This window comes from Manacus vitellinus, unplaced genomic scaffold, assembly GCF_001715985.3.
Source record: "Manacus vitellinus isolate BGI_N305 unplaced genomic scaffold, ASM171598v3 scaffold_28_pilon, whole genome shotgun sequence".
NCBI lineage: Eukaryota > Metazoa > Chordata > Aves > Passeriformes > Pipridae > Manacus > Manacus vitellinus.
In genome coordinates, this window is record NW_021940122.1 from 7,868,964 (window position 1) to 7,891,424 (window position 22,461).

General features: G+C 39.8%; 1 protein-coding gene across 6 annotated transcripts in view; it reads left to right on the forward strand.

Moving 5' to 3' along the window:
- The window catches only part of GTF2E1 (general transcription factor IIE subunit 1), a 50,975-nt gene that overhangs the window by 3,647 nt on the left and 24,867 nt on the right, over positions 1–22,461 (forward strand). For all 6 annotated transcript variants that reach the window (XR_001920910.2, XR_001920912.2, XR_001920911.2 and 3 more), the window contains exon 2: positions 4,760–5,237. Coding sequence is in view for 3 of the 6 variants with exons in the window: in XM_018074680.2 (XP_017930169.1) it covers positions 4,790–5,237 (448 nt within the window). In the remaining 3 variants the exon portion in view is untranslated. The remainder of the gene's footprint in view (positions 1–4,759; positions 5,238–22,461) is intronic.

Here is a 22,461-nt window from a genome sequence, read left to right on the forward strand (position 1 = left end):
TAGTACTAGTTCATCTACATTGTGGCTTCTAGGTATCACCTTTTTAACACTTTTTGTCTCAGTTTTAGTCAGGAAAAGCAGAAAGAAAGATCTAACATCATTAGCACAATTCCTGTTTGAGTTCACAGAAGAATTCTTAAAATCTTTGTACGCAGAGAAGAAGAGTTTAGTTGCTTTGATATTGTGTCAGGAAAGTCCTGACCAGTGGGGATGTTTGCTTGGTTGAATTTCTGGCTTCTGTGTGGTCTTTGGTCCTATCACACCAAATGGGTTTTTTTGCAGTCACTTGCTTTCCTCCTGATTTCTTTTCTGACATCTCTGGTTATGCTGAAGGCCTGTGCCTCATACATTTTACTCAACCTGAAGTACAGTCTGCATTTTGCAGAATATACCCTGATTTTCTTCACCCAGCAGATCTGATTGTTTTGTGTAGCTGTAGGTCTCTTTTTCCGATGTTGCTTTTTATAACTACATCAATATTAATTCTTCCATTTAGAACGATTTTAAAAAACCCACAAAAAATGTGTATTTAGGTTTGCTGTCTTACTGTGTTAACATAGACAGGTCTACTTTCCTCCTATACCCATAATACTGAATTGCATTCACGTAATTACCCAGAACAATTCCCCAACAGCTGTCTCTTTTAATAAAGCCCATATTTGAATTTTGATTGTTTTTGAGTATGATCCTGTCCAGTCTGCTTTATTATCAGTGCTGTCTGTAGGTGCTCACTGTATAGTGGAGTATCTTGGCCATTATTTTGTTTTTTTTCCCCTGAAAATGTTCCTTGATGTTCATAAATTATTAAGGTCAGTTCAGACGTTATTTTGAAACGGTTGCACATCCACTGAAACCTTGTTAGAAGATGTTAGCATATTTCTTTGCATGTGTAATTAATTCAGGCTTGACTTACTGCTTCAGTGGAAGGTGAAATTGTTGCTCAAGGATGCAGTGGTGAAGTCCCCTGCTTTTGAATTTTAAACTGATATTTATGTAGTACTGGATTTCAGCGTGTGAGTTGCATCACTGTCTTTCTTGCCTGGTGAAAGGTGGTAAGAAATTGCAACTTAGAGATTAAAAACCTTGGATTCTTTGTGGGCCAGATGTCAGCTTCTCCTAGAGATGCAATTTGTTAGACCCTGGCCTGGTGCGTTCTGGCAGTGGTAAATGCTCACTTTTGTGCCATCCTGTGCATATGTATCATGTGTCTTGTGTGAGAACATGATTATGGCGAATGATGTAAAATATGTCCTTCATCCAACCATACAGATCTTCTCAGAGCCCTTGCTTTTGATCAGTGTTTGCTCAACATTCTCGTTTTTAGAGCTAAGTTATTTGTGTTCAGCATTGTTGACTTTCATGCAGCAAAGCTTGCTGAGGGTGTTCTTTCAGTGTTCTTTCATGGCTTTGTTTCTCCTTGGTTTTTTTTTCCCCCTTTCTTAAATATGACACTAGTTGATTGGCTGTTTCACCCAAAGGCTGTCTTCTGCAGGATTTAGAATCTAAACTCTGTTAATCCATTTTTTGAAGTGGAGGATAATAGGGAAGAATGGTTTCTGGTGTTTTCAGAATGTTTGTATTTCCATATATCCCCACCTGGAAGAAAACTAGTGTTACAGTTAAGATGCCTACTGTTACCTAAGGGCACAGAAGATTTGGACATCACTCAAAATCTCCAGTAGAGCAGAAGAAATAATTGTATTAAAACTCCTGGTCTCACTAGATCAAAAAGAATATTTTCTAGTCATTGACACTAAGAAAGATTATTAAATCTCTAACTATTGCTGAAAAGCAATGGAAAAGATATACACTCTTAGATCTAGTTTTCTTTATTGGTCCCTTGTAGGTCTCAGTTTAAGCTGTTTGAGTGCATTATTTGGGAAATTGTACCTTAAACCTGTTTTGAAAGTGTCTGTGGAAATCTGCAGTTGTCTTATTAAGGCAGAGAAAGTGCTTTCCATCAGCTCTCAGATGACGTATCCAGAGTGAGATGTGCTTATTTAAAAACACTTTTCTCCTTTCTTTTGTTGCAACTGATGTTCTGAAGGTCACTGTGCCCCTTCAAGTTGCATCCCGAGTTTTTCTACAAGGAAGTTTTTAGTAAGAGTGAATTGGTGAGGAGAGAAGGTTTTTTTGTCTGGTCTTCAGATCAGCACTTAAAAAGCTTTTGACTTTCAAAATTTGACTTATTAAATCTCCTGGGGTGCCAGGTTTTGTTTAAAATTGATCTTTACATTCATTCTTTACTGTGCTTAAGTTCTGAGTAAGATTTAATCAATTTGAATAAATAAAGGCTTCTCTCCAGCTTCTGCATTGACATTGTTTTATAGTATCAGTGTGCTGCTGTTAGATGCAGTCAAAACCAAGATTTATCTTTAAGTGACTGAAAGACTGAAAAAATACCAACAGAATGAAATTGATCTTCAAGGACAGTGTCCTATGACAGTATTTAGATTGGGTCTGACTTTGAGATTCAAAAATACTGCATGGTTAAGTCTTGATGGGGCATCCTTTATTGCTAAAGCTTTTACCTTTAATGCAAAGCCCTGTAAAGTGGTCCTTTGTGTGAGATAAATCACTATGGATCTGGCATGCAAAAGAAGGCTGACTGACTCTAGAAGCACTTGTTTCATGGTTAATTCGTGGTGTGATAGCCGTATTTTAATTTAATTTCCTTGAAGGGAAGCTGGAGCTGGAGGAAGCGTTGTTTTCTGTAAGGTATTCTCAGCCTGCACACCAGCAGTCAACAAATGTTGCTCAGTTGCAAATGAGCACTGTGAATATCAGTTGTCCCTAAGTTAGAGAAAAAGAAATGCTCAAGCAGGGAAGCATTTTAAAAGAAAATAATTAAGGTGTTTTTCTTACCTAAAAGGCAGAAAAGGCAGGATGATCCTTATTTATTTGGTGTTAAGCTTCGCATTCCACAGCCTGATTGCTTTCCAGTTGCACTGGCCACAACCCTTGAGAGGAACACACCTCCTCAGTGGCTGAAGAGGGTAGGGGAGGGAGAGAAGTAAAGCTTCAGTGGATAATGTTACCTAGAGTTTTTTGAGAGGGCACTGTTTCTCATAAGAAAAAAATCCAGGCAGGCTACTGCAATAAATAATCACAGATTTTTGAGAAGCCTTAGCTGATGAAAGTGAGTCAGCAGCTGCTTGGGTACATGTAGAGTTGGTGACTTCAGGGAGATGTCTTAGTGTCGAGAGCGTAGAAAAGTTCTGTAATGGTGTTTGTCAGAAATCCTATCACAGATTTTGTGACAATGATAAAGAAAATAGGGTACTTATGCAGATCCTTTCCTCTGCTGTCACTCTCTGCTTTCCTTTGTTTGATAGACTTCAATATTGGGGAGGTCCATATACAGTGTCTGAAACATCTAATGGAAGTGAAAATTGGGATTGGCAGAGTTTTACGATTTTTTATATTAGTTATAAAAACTGTGTAGCAATGATGAACAAACAGCAATTAACGTGTGGGGGTTTTTTTGAGTTGAAGGAATCCTTTGCTTAAGAAATAGTTATTCATGTCCTAAACCAGCGTAGAAGAATCGTAACTGAAAAAGATTATTCAAAGTTTTATTTGAAGTTATCTGGACGTACAGCCTTCTGAATGGGTATTTCAAAAGCACCTCTAATGTTTCATTCTTGTCTTGAATCTTTCATATGTGGAAATCCATACATTATGAGTGGAGAGGAATTTTGTTATTGCCAACAGATGCATAGACTTGAAAGAGTGGAGAGAAAATGGGGAAAAGCACCCTTTGGAATGACAGTAACCCTTTGCACTTTATGGAATTCCTTCTCTTTTTCTCTTCACTGGACAAAGCTTTCTGCTTCAGAAGAGTTACTGCTCTTAGTTGTCTGCTGGCTAAATCTGGCAGGGTTGACAATATGAGGAATTCCTTGCATGTGATTCTGTACATGTTCCCACACATGTCACAGAAGCATGTAATAGTCATGACCATTTGTGCCATTTGATGTTAAGCCAAAGAAAAGTGAAGTGAAAATGCAGTACTTGAAAATGATTGTCTTGTCACAGACAACCTGGTAAGTCATGGTAAGTGACTCAAAAGGAACTTCATGGAATACTTTTTTTGTTTGTTAAACACATCATCTCTTCATGTGCACTGTGTCTTGATTTTTGTTTTCTTTATTGTGCTATATTATTCATGGGCTTTTAAGGTCTGAATGTGGGACCCTGTAAATGAAGGATCAGTCCTTTGTAAGGACCTATTTGTTCATCTAAAATCCAGGCAGAAGTAGTAAGCTGTCCTAATACAGTATATCTGCCCAGTGATGTCTGAGGAGCAAAAGCAGACAGGGCTACTTACAGTGTGACAAGTGACATCAGCTGAGGCCGCAAGACTACTCCACTCTGGGGCTGTCTTAGGACCTTTCTTGCTGTAGCCTTTTTCTGCTTCTCCCAGGCTACAAGCCTCAGCTGATCATGAAGCTGAGCTCAGCTTCAGGACAGCTTTGCTACTCCAGCTGTGACTAAGTAGAAATGAAATCTGCAGTATGTTTTGGTACCAGTTTCTTGTGTGCTTTTTAAAAAGTTTTCCGTCATTTTGTTTTTAATGAGAGGTAACATAATTCTGATTTTGTAGCATTGGCATTATGAACACCTAAGGAGACAGTACAGGGCTTGAGAAAGAGAAATGGAAAGCACTCCATCCTTTTCTTAGCTCTAAGTAAGATAAATAAGAATTTCGGAAGTTAGAAGACTAGCTGAGAATCCATCTACCTGTTTTTCATTGCAGTATACATGAAGCTCAAGATCTGAACCTGCTATGACTGACCCAGACGTCGTCACTGAGGTCCCAGCAGCTCTCAAACGCCTTGCCAAATATGTGGTGCGTGGCTTTTATGGCATTGAACATGCTTTGGCTCTGGACATTCTCATCAGGAACGCCTGTGTGAAGGAGGAGGACATGCTAGAGCTCCTTAAGTTTGATAGGAAGCAGTTGCGGGCTGTTCTCAACACCCTCAAGGGTGACAAGTTCATCAAATGCAGGATGAGGGTCGAGACGGCTCCGGATGGCAAAACCACCCGTCATAACTACTACTTCATCAACTACCGCCTTCTGGTGAACGTGGTGAAGTACAAGCTGGACCACATGAGGAGGAGGATTGAGACGGATGAGAGAGACTCCACCAATCGCGCCTCTTTTAAATGTCCCATTTGCTTCAGCACTTTCACAGATTTGGAGGCCAACCAGCTGTTTGACCCCAGGACAGGTAAGAGTACAGGTAACAGAGGGCCTTGCTGCCTCCTGTGTTTTTAACTGCTGGACTTTAAGGAGACAGTGTCTTAGGAGAATTCTCTTGAGTTTGGCCGGAGCTAGAGGGCACTCTGTTTCTGCAGGTGGTAAACGTTTGAGCAAAATACAAAAGTAACGTGTACAGACTTAAACAGTCTGTGCAGACAAATAGCAATCTTGGTAAAATGCTTCTGAGTGACAAGCAGTGGAGTGGAGGTCTTATCACAGTCGAACTCAAGGGTGAATCAGGCAGTCTGTCCTTGTTAGAAGCTGATGCCTTTTCACTATAACTTGGTCTTGCCTGTCAACTGTAAGACTTACAGGTAGTTTGCAGAGAGTGCATATGTATAGTTAATTTTAGCGTGCAAAAATTTTTTAATTTAGAGATGGTCATGCAAGGAGTGAGTTGTTACTGTTTAATATTCTCCTAGCCTAGTGCATTATACTGCACAGCCCTGTTTCTCAGTGCAAGGCAGTCTCACTAAAGTTAAAAGAAATTAATTACAGACTTGTCTGTGGTTGGGAGTAAACAAGATTCTTTTTCAAGTGTGAGTCTCAGTGGAAGTGCATATCTGTCTCATGCATATGAAATAAGAGTTTTTTCTGGGTGTCATTTTCTAAAGGGGCAGTCCAAATACTTTGTGCTTCTGTGCCAGGGAAGAAAAGGGAGAACACCTGCAACTGATGAGATTCTGTTTTGCTAGTTTAATCTGTGATTATTCTGTGGGGAAGGCCAGGGGGGTTGGGTGTTAGGCTTCCACCTTCTGAATAATTTTCTTTTTAATTTTTTCCTTTTGAATTCTATGTCCTGGTCTTTTTCACAAAAATAAAAGGGCAGAAGTCAGGAGAGCTCTCAGAAACCTTGGATTGTGCTGCTTTGTGTCAGGTAGCATAATGAGAAATGGTAAAAATTGCCTGTTTAGCAGCAGTGAAGCTTTTAATTTAGGGTTGCTGACATCTAATCTGTTTTGGCGAAGGGCAGACACCCAACAAATATTCAGCCAATCACTTTCCCTCTTTTCTGCCTCTGAAGTTCAGAAGCTGTGAAACTCCTTTGACTTGAACAACCATGAAAATGATATTTAGTACTAGAGCAGCAGAATCCACAAAGTCAAGTAACAGTTGTTGATGAAATCCAGCGCAGCTCTGTGAGTAGAAGTTGCTTCCTTGGGGAGCACCAAAACCAGCAGTGCCAGCACAGAATTTCTGTGCTCCCCACCAGGTGTAGAAACTCTACATTGCTCCCTGCAGTTCATGATCATCTCTGGCTGCTACAGATGTGTGTGTACAGGGGAACAGTGCTTCTGCAGCTTGCATCAGCAAGGAGAGAGTAGAGAACCTGTGCAGGGAACATACATCGTGGGGAGTGTGAGACACTGATCCCAAGGGCACCTGTAACACTTTGCAAAGGCCTGTGGCCATTGCCTCCCAGCCTGTGTGGGTGGTGAGTTCCAAGAGCAAAGAACTGCCTGTCAGGGAGATGCTGAAGGCAATGCTGGGATTTGGCTTTGACAACAAGGCCTGTGCTCCAAGAACTGATGAGGTCAGCCAAGGGTTTGTCTGCAGTACAGGCACTGGCTGTGTCCACAATGTGAAGTCATTCACTGGCACATGAGATGTCTTACAGTTTTGCTGATGGAAGGAAAGATTGAGTGCTGTTTTCTCAGCAACTCCCAGCAGTTGGGTTCTGTCGGTATTTGTGCAAATAACAAGACAGCCAGTTTACCTTATTTTCAATAAGAACATACTGTCTAGAATTTATGTGTCTTCTGTTTATCTTTTAAATCAATGAAAGCTTCATCTAGATAGTGCACAATGATACTGCTGTTTCTCGAGAGCTTTTACATGGAATACCAGTTTGGATAGAGCTCTCCAGTTACTGTTTAAGGTGTCAAACTCCCTCCAAAGCATGAGACAGCTGCTTGTTTTTGTTCTGGGTGAATAAGTGGCCAATTTTGTTTGGGTTTTTTTAGTGAGGACAGTGAACAGCCGTCCTTTTCCAAGGATGTCTTAAGCTCTTATCAGTGCTATACATAAACCTTTCCTACTCATTGAAACTCATGGCAGTACAACTGCTGAAGGGATAGCTGAAAGCCAAATAACTTCAGTCACAGTTGACCTGAGCTGCTCTTAGACTGCAGCTATGTTGATAAAATTTTGCAAATTAAAAGGCCTTCAGGGCCGAAGTCTGTTAGTCCATGGAGCAGGTAGGGCATAGAAGGCGTCCTCTGCACCAGTCTAGACCAAGCTGCACTTATACTGAGGATCTGTTGTTAAAAGATACTCTGTTTCACTGATCTGGTTTTTGTCCTTGTTGTTTAGAAATGGGTATGATTCCGATGTCCTGTGTTTTCTTCTGCTTTGCTTTCCTCTTCCCTAGCTACAACTGAAATGCAAACTCTGAGCTATTGTTGTAGAATGGAAGAGTTAGAAGATGTGCTTATTGCTCTTGCCCTTCCTTATTAGTGATGGTGAGGTTTCCAGAACCACTCAATGACTACAGTCGTTCTATTGGAATTTGTGAATTAAGAGTGCTTGTGAAGAGCCTGTCTGTAGGTTGGGTGTGTAGAGTTCATTTATTTTTACCACAGCATCTGCATCTGTCTCAGATTTAGCAGAGTTACCTGTCAAGTGGCTCTTTTTTGGCTTTGTGCTTTACTCTTTATTCTGAATAATGTTGAAATAAACTGAAGTGTTTATTTTTTCATCAGAAGATGTGGTTATTAATGGTTTGGAAAGTAGAAGTGTGACTGCTGAGAGAAAATAATTGATAGAAGAAGGATATATTTTCAGGGTGTGTAGGTACAGATGTGCTTTGGTTGCTGTTCATCCAGTTAACTGGGAAAAATATTTTTAACAGAGTAGCATGTTTGCCACTAGGGTAAGTTTAAATGTAGATTTTTAAATAGTATAAAAGTTACTTTGAGAGTGTGATCTTTGTTTTGAAAAGTATTTTAAGATTTTTCTCCATTCCTTTTTCTGCCATTCAATATCTCAACCCTAATAAGCTCCAAAAACTTACTATGCTGTCAGAGGTTGAACAGCCCTTGTCTGGTACTTGTAGGAAGTTCAAGGACAGGAATTGTGTAATGTTAAAAAACTGTGAGATGGTAAAAGTCAAGACGATAAAAAAACTGGAGTTTTCTACTGCTTCAACTCACAAAGGAGTGTTTTGAAAAGTGAAAAGAAACCAATGTTGTGCCGGAGGAGTTGCTTGGTTGTATGAGTAGTGAGTGCCTGCTGGCTCCGAGTATGGCATGCCCAGGTCATGAGTTGTAGCCCCATCTGTTCTAAGTGAGGAGCTAGAACAGATCTCCAGCTGTCACACTGTCTCTTCAGTGGTGGTTTTTACTGTTGCCTCCAAAGCAGCAGTATCAGTAACCTCTGATTTTAGAGGCAAACAGCCTGGATGCACAGTGCTTTCATTTTGCAAAAGTTTGCAATGGAAACTTGTAGCAAAGCTGAGAAGAACTTTCTGATTGAAAATTTGCAGATTTGCAGTTTGCCTGTTGACCAGACAGTGCCTTTGAATTGGTGCAGTGTGGGTCATTATGTGCTGAGCAGACAGTCCTTGCCCACTTTTCTGAGTGTTTTGTAATCTGTGGGAGGAAAAATACTAATGCTGTATGAATGAAAAGTGTTACTTCCAGCTTTGTGTTTCAGATGGGATGACTGAGGATGGAACAAGATTGTAGTTTTCCTGGAAGATCCTAATATAAGCACTTGAAATACAAATCATTGCCTTTCCCTTGTGCCGTCACCTGCTGTCTGCCTGTACTCTGGTATTTCATCGCTCTTGGTGCTGCATGCGAGCAATAGCTTGCAGCTGCTCTTGTGATGAAGTCTTCTGCAGGTGGAAAGCTGCAGTCATTCCCTTAAACAAGGTAAGGGCTGTCTCTGAAGGCAGGGGTGTACCAGAAAGAGTTTAGTTGAGGAGCAGTGGGAAAAGCCAGATGTTAGACACATAATGTGAATAACACTGCTGAACTCGGTCTACTGCCACACCTGGGCTGACAGTGGACACCTGACATAAGGGTTTTGTATGATCCTTGTGTGCCCCTTCCAACTCATAATATTCTATGAAGTCAGAAACAGTTCTTCACTCCTGTGAAACCACCTAGAAATAGGATGTTACTTCATCAGTCTCTTACACAGACCTCTGGGAAGAATTTTCTTTCTGGGCTTTTAAATGTAGAAACTGCAGAAATTTGGTTTCTGCAGGCCAATTCCTTGAATTGCAGAGCAGTCTAAACAACTCGATACTATCTTGTGGATTGGATTTTTCTGAGAATTAAATACTCTGAAGTGCCTTCTGTGGAGAGTGGGGGAAGGACGGGAGGAGCTGCATTTCTCACCCAGTAGAGGGTGCTGTCTTTTCTCTCTACAGATAGGCTTGGGTTGATTAATCTATTGAATGTCACAAAATGGGAAATTATGTTCATGGATGTGTATTCTGTAGCGTGATTAATTGGATCTTGCTGAGGAAGGTCTCTTATGTATCCTGTTCTCATACCCTAATAATATTTGTAAATCTAATGTAACATTGGAGTTAACTGTCAGATTCAAGGTCAATTTGAAAATTTGAAAGAAAGTATGTGACTAGAAACTTCAAAAGGGAGAGTGGGGTTGAAGTGAAGGAGTGGCAGAAATGAGATCCCACAGTGGATCACACTAATTCATCCCTGGATTTCTTGAGGTATTCTAAATACCAAACTGTATCAGGATACTCACCAGTGTAGCAAGTGAATTTGATGTTAGAAAGAAAATACAAGACTAGATGAAGTATTTTTTCCTCTCTTCTCTTTACCTTTGCAATATAATTTTTATCCATGCTTGAGTTTCTTTGACTTCTGTTACTGTGAAGAAAAATATTTACAGTTGATCTCTCTTATGTACATCTGTACATTGTGTCCTCACCATAACATTCAATTAGATAAGGTGTGAATAATAGTGGAAAGAAAAGGATGAAGACAAGTGGGTAATGTGAATTGGTAAGATGATGCTTGTTGGGATATTCTTAATTGCAGTTGTAATCACTGGAGTCTTTTGTTGCTATTGGAAGTCATAGCAATTAATTACTTGCCTACTCTTTGTCCTCCCACAGTTTGCTCTTGGTTTGCTGAACGATTCTGGGGATTCTGGGTATAGTGGTCTTACTGTTGCTGAAGATGCACTGTAATGTAACATACTGTGTATCTGGGTGCCTTTCTTATTCTGTGTGCTGATATGAAATGTAATTTGGGAAGAACAAATTGAAGGCAGCAATATCAGTTTTACAGAAGGAAAGATAACACCTTGAATATCATTTTAACCCCACTTGTTTTACTGTCAGCCTGTCACCCGTCATTTGTGTACTTGATAACAAAATCACACATAACATGTTCAGAGACTGGTTTTTGGTACTTATCACAAGGCACCTTATATCACTTTAAGGCAGCCTGTGTGCAGCTGAGCGTTTGTATGGCTTGGACCCCCTTACTGAGATTAGAAATTTGACTGGTCTTTGATTTTTTTTTGCTTTGGTCTTATGCATTGACTTCTAGAGCTACCACCTTTTCTTCTGAATGCTTGGCTTCTCACTTCATCCCCAGTGAGTTGCTCAGGACACATCTGTCTTCTCATCTTGTTTTGAATTTCTGCTTCCTCAGGCAAGTTCTATGGGAGCTTCAAAACTTCCTCATCTGATTCAAATTACTTTTGAGCCTGTCCTATCTGTTTTATCATTTTTTTCTTATGCTTCCCCTTGTCCCTTTTTGCCTTGCCCTTTCTTGGGAAGCTCTTGTGTCCATTTCTAGTACCTCTCTTTTTGCGTTCTGTCCCTTCCAGCCATTAGAAAAAATAAATCACTTGGAGCTATTTATTCTATATATTCACACTATATGGTCAGTCCTATTTGATCTTTATGCTGTTGATTCTTGTCCTTCAATTTCAATGATTTTCAGAACAGGCATTCTGGATATCTTTGTCTGCCATATACTGCTGTGCATATGCTTTATGGTACTACTAGTACTGCAACAATTTACAGCTTTTAACCAGCCAAAATGAGGACTTAGTCTTTATGTAAGTTGGCATACAAAAACTTCCCTTGAAAAGGATAGGATTCAGAACAGTTCTGTGTTTAACAACTTCACGTTCTGTGAAGTCGTGTATTTTTGTTATCATTGTTAGCTTTCCAAGTGTATGAAAACCCATCAGTGTGATTTTCCTTGACTCTACAGGCACATTTTGTTTGTCTGTGCTGCCACTGAGAGCTTTTGGCAAACACCAACAGAAGGAAACTGTCCATGCTCTGCTTAGTTTTTCTGTTTCTATTCAAATTCCTGGCAAAAGCTGTCAGCTTTACTCTCTGCTTCAGCTTTGATAAGGCTTGGAGCCATAGGGAAAGGAAAACTGAGAAAAACATATCAGAATTAACGCACGTTTTCCTAAAAGTAAGGCTAGTCTGTAGAATGGCTTAAAGAAATGTGTAGGTCACATCTGTGACTTGAACTCATTCCCTGCAGGTTGGGCACCCTGTCTGAAAGATAACCAGCTGGTGTAACCATGGATCTCTCAGCCTGGTGGAGAAATAGGTGAAGGCAGTGCACAGAGCCTGTGCTGTGCGGAATGTCAGGCCAGAGGATAAGACTGTTGCCTGTAGAATGCTGGCTGGTCACTTCCCTGTATTCCAGACTGACCTCTGGCTGGTGTGCTGCGTCTCTTAGATTAAAAAAAACTATCTGATAAATGCATGCCCTGGCTTACAGTATTGATGCTTTTTTTTTTTTTGTCTGCAAAGGGCATTTTATTATTAGAAGTGCAAGAAATAATTGCCCTTCAAATAAAGGTTATCACTTTAACTTTTCTCTTGGCTTTGCAAATTGAAATAGATAGCAGCAAGAAGATCTCTGTAAAAATCTGAATATTGCTGAGCCATTTACCGTGATGAAAGCTGGACTGCAGCATTCCTATCTTTTTCTCTAGCAGCTTGCTGTTCTTTTGAAAATACCAGCTGCAAAGGGTGTCATCCTTTTAGGCATGGGCATCTGTAAGTCAGATCGAGAGCTCATGGAGAATCCTGTTACTTATATTGCAGTCTCTGCTGTTGGATGCAATTTGAAGGTATAACATATTGGCTCAGTTGTATTTTGATGTAATCTTCTTGGTTGAAAGAAAAAACACCTGTCTATAGATTCCAATGGGTTTCCTTTGGATATTCCCACTGTCTGGTTGCGTCTTTGTCTGCTTACTGTCTGGCTTAATTTATCCACAGTAGGACAGAAGGAATAACTCTGTCAGCTCAGAGCTGCTGAGGTTGTGCATATGAGCTGGAGCAGAAATAGCTTACTGAGAAGAGGAACGGATTCTTCTCTTCAAGTTTAATATTGGATACATATTAAATCATCTGGCGCTTCTGAATTTGATGCGTCTCTCCTGCGGTCCATTTTTTGAATGTTTAATTTACCTTTTCAAGAGAAATGTCTTTGCTTAAAAATTATGTTACAGTAATTTTAATTTAGTTCAGCTAAAAATTATCTACACACTGAGATGAATGAGCAACTTGGTGTTCCTCTATATAATATAAAGTTGTTCTGAAGGTGGTGGTTTGGTTTTTTTTAAAGACATTAAAGATTAAATTGTTCCTCTTCTCTAATTGCAAACCCAGGTCAGTGGGAAGGGGAAACTATAGCATGACATGTATGTTAATGTTATTCTGAAATGTAGAAACAAATTTTGTTGGTATCTTTTGAATTTTCTTGAGTTTACTATTCAAACTATGACCAAGAAATAAATACATATAGGCAGTTCCACGTACACATTGCAGGCTATGATCAAGTTGCTATTTCACAGCTGAGTTACAGCACTACTTTGCCCTTAGAGCACCTTGCATGCCTCATTCTCCACTGATAACCTGCTGTGGCCCCCTGGCAGAGCTTATTAACTTGTATCTTGTACAGTGCTCTAGAGAAATGTATTTTAAACTGCTGACTGGGCCCCTGGACTGTCTTTGTATAGCTGTACTTGGTCCTTGGCCAGAAAAAAACTAGTGTCTTTTTGGCTTTCAATTTATGATCAGAATAATAGAGCTGGGTGTGTTTTCTCCCAGAGTGCAATCAGGGTAGAAGTTAGAGGCTCAGGTGTGCCCCTCCTGTACAGATATATGTCTCCCAGAGCACACTGCAGGTCAGGAATGGAGCTTGAAGAGGGAAATTCTGTTGAGCTGTATTGGCTATGAGGTAAGTGATTCTGCTGCTTGAGGAACAAAGTTTTTTGCCATTTAGAGTTAACAAGCTTTTTTTGCTTGATAAATATGAGATTTGGGAATGCAGAAACAGGAGGGTAAAAATGGAAAGATTAGGAGATCGCAAGTGCAAGACAAGATTCATTTTAGAAGATAAGTAAACAATCCACTGTTCCACCTAACCTGTACTCTTCTGTGAGAGGCAACAATAGGAAGAGGCATGAAATCTACTTGGTGAAGATTTGCACTTCAAAAGGTTTGGCAAGGCTTTTAATTCCCCCCACCAGGGATGTCCAGGAAAGGCATTTCGTCAGAACACAGCATCCTGTCTGCAATGATTAAAGGAAATCTGGGTGTCAGAAGGAAACAGGCAGCTGCTTTGACAGAACAGGAGAAAACTCAATAATACAAAACTACCCTGATAATGCCAGTCTAAAATTGCATCATGGAAGAATTTTCTCTCTTTGCAGTCAAAATTCTTCTTCCTCCTGGGCTGTTTAATAGTTTTATTCATACTCCCCTGTTTGTTCTTGGGGACTTAACATTAAGTTAACACAAGTGTCTATAATACAGGCTCTTTTCTGGATTACCTTTGCTGTTAGTCTGAAACAGTATGATCCAGTTTACTGACTTTAGGCTGAGAAAAAGAGTTAAACTTCTCTGCTTCTGAAAACTTCTTTTATTGACAAGTAGATAAATGCATTTAGCAGTTTTACTGCATGATTTGAGTGTATAAGTTCTAATGTTCATGATTAAGGGAATACTTGAATACTGTAGTTTTAAGTTGCAAAGAAAAGATTATCAACTTCTGAATGTAATTCAGTGGAGTTGAGAGAAGAGATACCTGCTTTTTAATTTCCATAATAATTGCACTGAGCTGGTGAAACTGATTAAAAAAGGTTTTGCTTATCTACCCTCAAGCCTAAAAAGCAGATGTAGGATCTTGCAATGAGTGGAGGACAAGAATGTAACTTAACCATAAAAGACAAAGGATTAGGTGATTTGTGAATCTTCACTCAAGCTGAAACGGAGAGATGGCAGTCTCAGTGGTTCTTCCTGCTTTGTTAACAAGATCAAATGAACATATGATGTATTGTTGGGAGCAGACCACATCAATTTTAAAAACAAACAAAACCCCACATTTTTCTCATATGAGAAGACAGTAAGAGCTGTAATTAAATTGACTGATATGTATGTCTGTCTAAAAATATTGGTGTAAAAATCTTTAAAATGTCAGAGAAGCTGATGAAGGAAGAGGAAATAATTCTTGCCTGCTGTATGTGATGTTTTATCTGCTAAACCTTTGGGCTTGACTTGATCCTTTTTGGGATTTTAAAGTATTTAACTCAAGGAAGTCTGTGTGTGCTCAAGACACAGTTGAGCTGCTTACTATCACCCAAACACTTTATGTGATAAGTGAATGTCGGGTGTCCAGACCGGAATGTTTTTGCTGAGGATCGAGTTCCTCAGTCCTGCCTGTAGTCCTCCCTCTTGGCCAGGGGTCTTGCCACTGGTAAATGGTTTGATGATTCATCTAAATCTGCCTGGAGCTGGAAGTAAATGACCCACAAAAGCAGTAACTTGTAAAGCTGACAGGAACTAGTTGCTTTCAGGCAATGAAGGCTGCTGTGCTTCTCAGCAGTTTAATATTTGCTTCCAAAATGTAATCATAATTGTCATCCAAAGGTGTAGTGTACATCCAGGAATTTGAGTGTTAAGGATCTGCCACCTTGTGTGTTGTCAAGACTGTACTGGTTGCAGTCTAATGCAGGGACAAACAGCTACAGTTGTGGAACCAGAGAAGGTGTGACTAAGCCTGAGCTTGACCTGTGCTGACATCAGCACACAACTTTTGGATCCTCCTAAATGTTCCTTGGGTGACTCTGTCATTTAGATACCACAGCTGAACTTGTGAGTTGACAAACTGGGAATGAGCTCCAGAGACCCCCCTTCTGTCTTGTACTTGCATGGCTTTATGACTTACTACTTAGGTTCTCCATCTTCAAATGGGAAATGTATAACACCTTTTCTTCACACTTGCTTGATTTGTCAGGTTAGACTGCCAGTTTTTGAAGCAGAATTTTTTACTGCGTGTTATTTGCAGGTCTCCGATTCTGTGCAACTCTGAGTCTCTGTATCCCACATGAGTAGGACCAGTGCCTCAGAAATACTGATAAGTCTCTGCTGGTCTTCAGCGCTGTTCCAGAATGTCATCTTTGTATTTAACTAGAAGACAAAATGATAAACAAGTGTTTACAAATTTTCTGAGGTTCTTCTGCCTTTCACTGTTCTCTTGGATTTAAGGAGATTTTGTTATCTTTGGCAAAAATGAATCATTTATACCCTGCTTCTCCCTCTTCAGGGTACAGGTGATGAGTTATATCATAAATTCAAGTTCATTGGAGCACTGCCGCTCTTCCACATATGAAGGAAAGGAATAAAAGCCTGCTTCTCTTAACCCCTTTTTATTTGAATTTTAATTCATTAGCTCACTTCTATCAAATCTGGTGCATTTCTAACAGCAAGATGCAATTTACCTTGGAGTTGTACCAGTTCTGCTTGCTTTGATAGAAGGTTTGTGGCACCAGGCACGAGTGCCTACTTAAGGAAAGGGAAAGCAAAAGTAAGTAAACAGCACAGCAGGCCTTCTATTTGAAACTCCCTGTGAGAGTGGAAAGATTTGCAATTAATGTCCGTATGTTTGTTTATAATCAGTTTTGAAAGGAGCATTAAGACCCTCTAAGCTACTGAATGCTGAGAGACGGGAAATAGGCTTTGGAAATCTGTGTCTGAGCATTCATTTATGTAAGTTGTTGTTTTCTTGTCAGATCACTGCCTGTATCAAAATTTATGTGACAAAAAAATTCAATTAAACATTTACTGATTTGTTTTTTGAAGGCTACATAAAGTCACTGTCTTTAATGTAATGGCAGTGTTTGCTTACAGGTATGCTATACAATTCTGTGTCAAAACATTGATTCTTCAACTTGTGATGACTCTTTATTTAAGATCTGCTCTCAGCTGTGGTGCAAAATGCTTTAATATATTTTGTGATAAGCCTTTTCAGGTCATAGCAGTTGAAGCTTGGAATTGGCCTCTTACTCGGAAGTTACCTTGTTTGAGAATATCTCTAGTGATACAGTTTCAAGCCTAGGCACTCACATTGATCTTGTCTGCACCAGTCCTTGTAAGTGCCCTAATATTGCAGTGTCTGAATGGTGATAGGACATAATTAATTTCATACCTATTCTGCCAATCTAAAGGTGCCTTTGTGAGGCTCACATTCATCATCTGTAGGCAGTGTAGAAAGTAAAGTGCTGGTATGGGTGAATAATCGAAAAAGTAAGATGCTTTGGACTTTAGTAAACATCATCTTGTTGACTGCTGACAATTTCTGTAGTTCTTTGTAAAGACAATTTCTCGTTCTGGTTGTGTCTTCTACCAAGAATTTGCCACCTATTCCAATTTTGTCTCACTAGTACCTTGCATATGCATACATGATTCTGCATTCAAAATCTTCGTCTCTGCCCAAGGAGAATTCAGAGTATTGTGGTTTGGGATTGCAGTGATAACAAGTGATTGCTTTTGTGTCTGCTTCCCATTAGAAGCTCTTCTTTTCTTACTGCAGCAGGTGATTTGTGCAGGTGCTAGCAGTGCAAGGTTATGTGGTTTGAGGTTTTGCTTTTGTTTTTATTCTCTGTTCACCTTATTTTGTCGTAGCTCTAAGGCAAAACATCCCTTGGTTCCCGTGCGTTCACATGGAACGAGAACAAATTACTTCACTCCTTAGATTGTTGTGAATGAGGCAAAATTATTTTGGAAATATTTAGGAAAGTTGGAGCTTTTTGTTAAAAGTGATAGGATCTTGGATTGTGTAAATAAGGAAAGATCCTTGATCTGTGTGGGAAGATAAATTTTTGATGGAAACTTGCTCTGTAAAAAAGTATGTTTAATACAGGAATAGAGAAGTACTCATAATAGTATTTGTTACATTTTTGGAAAATGTATACATTCCAGGATGCAAAGGAGAGTAGAGAAGGAAATTTATTGACATTGGACTATAGCAGTTACTGCAGTGATGAACATGATATATCTAAACAGAACAGTACTGGAGCTTTCTGACTTTGATTGAAAAGGAGCAAGCAACTGATATTAAAACATCAGTAAATGAGCATTGTTAAGGTGGATTTGCAGCTTTATTTCTTACTTTTGCATGGAAGCATCTGACACAATCTGCAAATGCCTTTTCTTCTGAGAAGAAAAGCAATATATTGTTTTTCTGCAAATGGGTTTACTGCCTTGTATGCTGTATCAGATGCTTGCACTAAGTTGTATTTTCATGTATATTATTAAAATATGCTGGCACCTATTGGCAGCAAAACTAATTTATTAAAAAGAACTAATAATTGTTCTTCTCTAATGGCAAAACCTGACAGTATTACAGTGAGGTCTTGCGAAGGTATATACGTATGTAAACATTATTTGAATGGATGTGTATATGATGTGTTCCTAACTGGAAATACTTTGGTGACAAACCTAGAAAGAGACTCTGAGTTCAGACTTGCAAATTCTCTTCTCGGAGAAAACCTGAAAGGCTGGGATGTTGTTATTTGCTTTCTGATGTCACAATTGGAAACTGTGGAACCTTTCATCCGCCTGTGCTGCATAATATGAAATGTAGGGTGGCACTCTTCATTTGTTAATTCTGCTAAAATAAAAATAAAATGCAGCTCAGGAAACTGATGCAACTAATTCCTGTACTCTTTTGAAGACTTTGGAAGGAAGCCAAAATTAACCTCAATACTGGTTTTGCTTAAAAATAAAATGTATTTGCAGAACCTTTGAAAATGTTCCAGTAATAGAGCTTGATCAATGGGAGAGAGGGAAAGAGGTTCTTCCTAAGGGTAGGCATTGATGCTAGACAAGGTATTCATCTTTCCTAAACTTGAGCATTTACAGACCAGACATGGACACTCAAGTGGGCTGTAATGGAGCTTCTTTCTCTCTGCTGCCAGTGAAGGGAGCCCTGCTCCTATTAGCCCCTATGTCCTTGTCTGGTTTTAAGTGTCTTTAAGTTCTGTGGGAAGAGCCCTCTCTACCTGTCATGTGCACCATATAAATGCCAATTTCGTTGTGTGACTCTGGAAGACCTGTTAAACTGGCACATGTTAAAGTTAAGCTCACATATGGTCTGGTGTGTATTAAACTTCTATTTTGTAGGACAGTCCAATCCAGGAAAGACATTGAACTGTCCTACAAAAAAAACCCCTAGGTTTTAGTTTTCATTTAGAACTATTAATTAAAAAAACTTCTTGTTTATGAAAGCAAGATCTTATCACTTCATCTTAAAATGGTTTTTATGCTAGTCATTATTATTCTGCTGTGCTTTATTTTGGTATGTTAAAACCATCTATCACAAATAAATATCTTGACTCAGATTCTGTACAGTGTTTTGAATATGAAGGTAATCCTCATCTGTACATTTTTGTTTTCACCCCTGAAACTACTTAAAAGAACAGAGGATCAAGAATTTTACTGGTTTGAGTTTTTTTAGTAGTGATCACTTAAATGAATTCAAGCTGGATTAAGCTCTCTTCCGGCCCGCTTTGAAATCAGCAAGTTCACTCTGTCCAGAGTCTCCCAAAGGGGTAAGTGTGTGCCTCCCAGCATACCTTGTGAGGGAGCGTGCCAGGAGCAATAGAAGAAATGCGAGGATCAAGTATTTCTCATAGGAATCAGCCTGCAGTTTTATACCCTTCTTTCAGCCTGCATGTGTTGGAGACTGGGAGAACAGGACAAGAACATCATGAGATGTTCAGTGCCAAGTCAGACATGAAATACTGTGTTAAAGTAAAACACACTGCTGTGACTTTCACTTAAACAGGTTAGCAGATGGGCTGTCAACCGTGAGTCAAGCACTGGTGCAAGTGTTTGCTACAATCCCAGCAAGAAAGGCATTCAGGATCTGGTATTGATTTAAATATCAGTAATAGAAACTAACAAGAACTGTTCTGTGGGTCACTGGCTCTGTGTGCAGGACTCTCCTTGTTGGGATCACTACTGTTCAGATGAGGCAACCTGTGTTGTTCGTTCCTGCAGCAAGGGAAAGGTGTATCCTGTCACTCAGCTCTCAAAAGGTTGCTGTGCTTGCAAGAGGGCAGTTGACCTGATCGTTTTCAGTGACTCCAGTATCTTCTAAAAGAGCCAGATTTTCTGTCTGTATGCACACTGTTGCATGGAGTTTGGATATTGAACCGGTTCTTTCTGGTCACTGTTTTTGTACTGCTGATGGATTAGTTTCAGTAAGGAATACAGGGCTCCAGAGGAGGTGTGGAGTTTGGTACCCTTCAATTGCTGTGACCCTGGCTTGCTGGCTTTCAGCGTAAGCGTAGTGGAAAATTGTGTTCAAAAATTGGCAATCTGTACAATTGATTAAATTGTACAGAAGAAAGCCTGAAACGGGAGATAAAGCATTTGTTTGAACCAGAACAATGATGCAGAATCAAATTTTCCAAGGAAAGATGTTGTTAGCAATCTTATTTATTATACAGCCCCCAGTGGTGGGAAGGAAGTTCTGTTTGAATTTCTCATACTTGGTTGTCAATTTTATGTTTGTGGTTTTAAAAATGTTATGTATGTTTCTTCTTTGAAAAGTAGATACAAAGTAGGGAGTGAATATACAGTAAAAATATCTGCATTTCAGAATATGCTGAAGGTTATTTTCAGATAGAGCTGCAGGGCTAGAAGAGATAGCCCATCATCCTGTTATGAAGCAGAGTAAATTTAACCTCCATGACTAGCATATTCCAGGCTTCTTATCATCAGTTTTCTCAATACCCTAACCTAAAGGTTTTTTTACCCCAAATTAAATCTGTGAGTAATCTTTTGTGTGTATCTGTGAAACTGAAGAACAGTTTGTCACCATTTTCATTACTGTAACATACTTAATATCCAAAATTTGCTGTTCCCTACCACCACCTTCTTAAAACTAAACCAGTCTGTCTTTCCAGTTTTTCCCTAATTAAACACGTTATGCTGTGTCATTTTGTTCATTTGGAATTGTTACAGTTGGTTTCCATGTTCAAGTATGGGATCTGAAGCTGCACCTGGTTTGTCAGGAGAGATATTCATGGGGAAGAATAAAGCAGGGTAACATACTGTTGACTCATGCTTTGCACGACATAGTTATTAATATACATAGCAGCCAGATTTTCTCTTACTTTCCTTGCAGCACAACAAGGTTGGTTCCTGGCTTTGTCCTCTGTTATAAACCTGAGGGGTTTTGCAGTGTGCTGCCAAAACAATGATCCCCTACCTTTTTTTTTTTTTTAAACTCAAGTGTTACATTTTCTGCCTGTCTCTGCTGAATTTCATAATATTTATTTCAAGCATTTCTCTATTTGGAATTGCAGTCCTGTTTCCTAAAGCATTTGTCACCCCTGCCCTTCAAATTGTGAACTAAATTCACAAAATTTATTTATCTGCCACTCACTAGAAAATACTGTGGTCAAACCCTTGCTTTGTATGATTATCCCAGCTGATACCAAATTATTGATACCTATTCACTGAGAATATTTTTCAGTTGTGCATCCTCCTTATTGTCAATTCACCTTTAGCCTTTCTCCCTGGTTTGCTTATGAGGATGTTTTGCAGGACAGTCCATCATCAGATTGCATCACATCTAATAGCTGTTCTTCACCATTTATAATGACAAGATCTCCAGGAAGACAAAGCCAGGATATTCGCAGTGGTGCCTGGTAGGAGGACAAGAGATGATGGGTATAAAGCAAAATGAGAGGGTTCAGCCTGATACAAGGCCTTTTCACTTCAGGCAAGATTGTCTAGAGATGTTGTGTGGTCTCCACGTGTAGCAGGGAAGGATGCTGAAACTGAAACCAGTACACCATTGAAAGCTCAACAAGACAATATTTATTACCAAGAGGTGGCCAACAAAACGAGAACCTGAGAGAGAGGAAAGGGGAGGAAAATAAGCCCTCTACAACTCCCCCTCCCACTCAGATGTTGCTTACAAAGTTATCTTACTGACCCTAGAATTACCCATAGCAGAAGCTGCATTCTTGGAGTGTCGGCAGGCTCACATGATAGCGGGCGTCCCCGCAAGAGGCAACATTGTCCTTTGATGTGAAGCTTGTGTCCCCTCCCAGCACGACCTACCTGTTTTTTATACAATTAACTAGTAACATCTACCTGGACAGATGTGGCCAGCACTGCCCAGCCAGAGGCCTTCGGTCCCTACCCCCTTTATGCAGGTGGTATCTCTCCTGTGCACATGTGGGTACCCTGGAATTTCCCCACACCTGTGTGCTACACCTTGGGGGGTCTTTCCTAAATGAGTCTGGGGGCTTACTTCATCACCCTCCTCTTCACTTTCTCCTTCAAATGCCCTTGAAGGACCATCAGCCAGTAGTGAGGTACCAATTAATTATAGTTTATACAAGATACTTCCTTCAAGGACAAAGTTCTCGTTTATCAGTGCTTGTTTTCTCATAACTTGGCAGGAAAAGAACAGACTCTCACAGGTGGCTGGGCCAAGCACAGACCAAAATTTTCAACATTTAATTAAGCACGAATACACCACCCTTGGAGGGGTTCAAGACATGAACGGTCAAGTCTGATTGCCCTCATTTGTGCAAGAGGCTGGACTGGAGACCTGCTAAGGTTCATCCATGTTTCTGTTCTTTATCAGATCTTTTCTTTTTGACCTTTGTGTTTGTCCTTCTGAGATTTGGACAGTTCTTTATGTCACAGACCCTGCTTTCAACAGTTCCCTGTTTTCTGTGGGGAAATCATCATCAGATCTTGCTGACGATATATCACAGATGTCTTACTCATTTTACAAGGTGTACAAAGCTTTAAGCTCCACCCGATTTCTTTTTAAGTCTATTACAATATGACATCAGTTTCCACATATGACATTGTCCACCTGCAGTTTGCTGGTGACAGTAGCACTTCTGAGCAG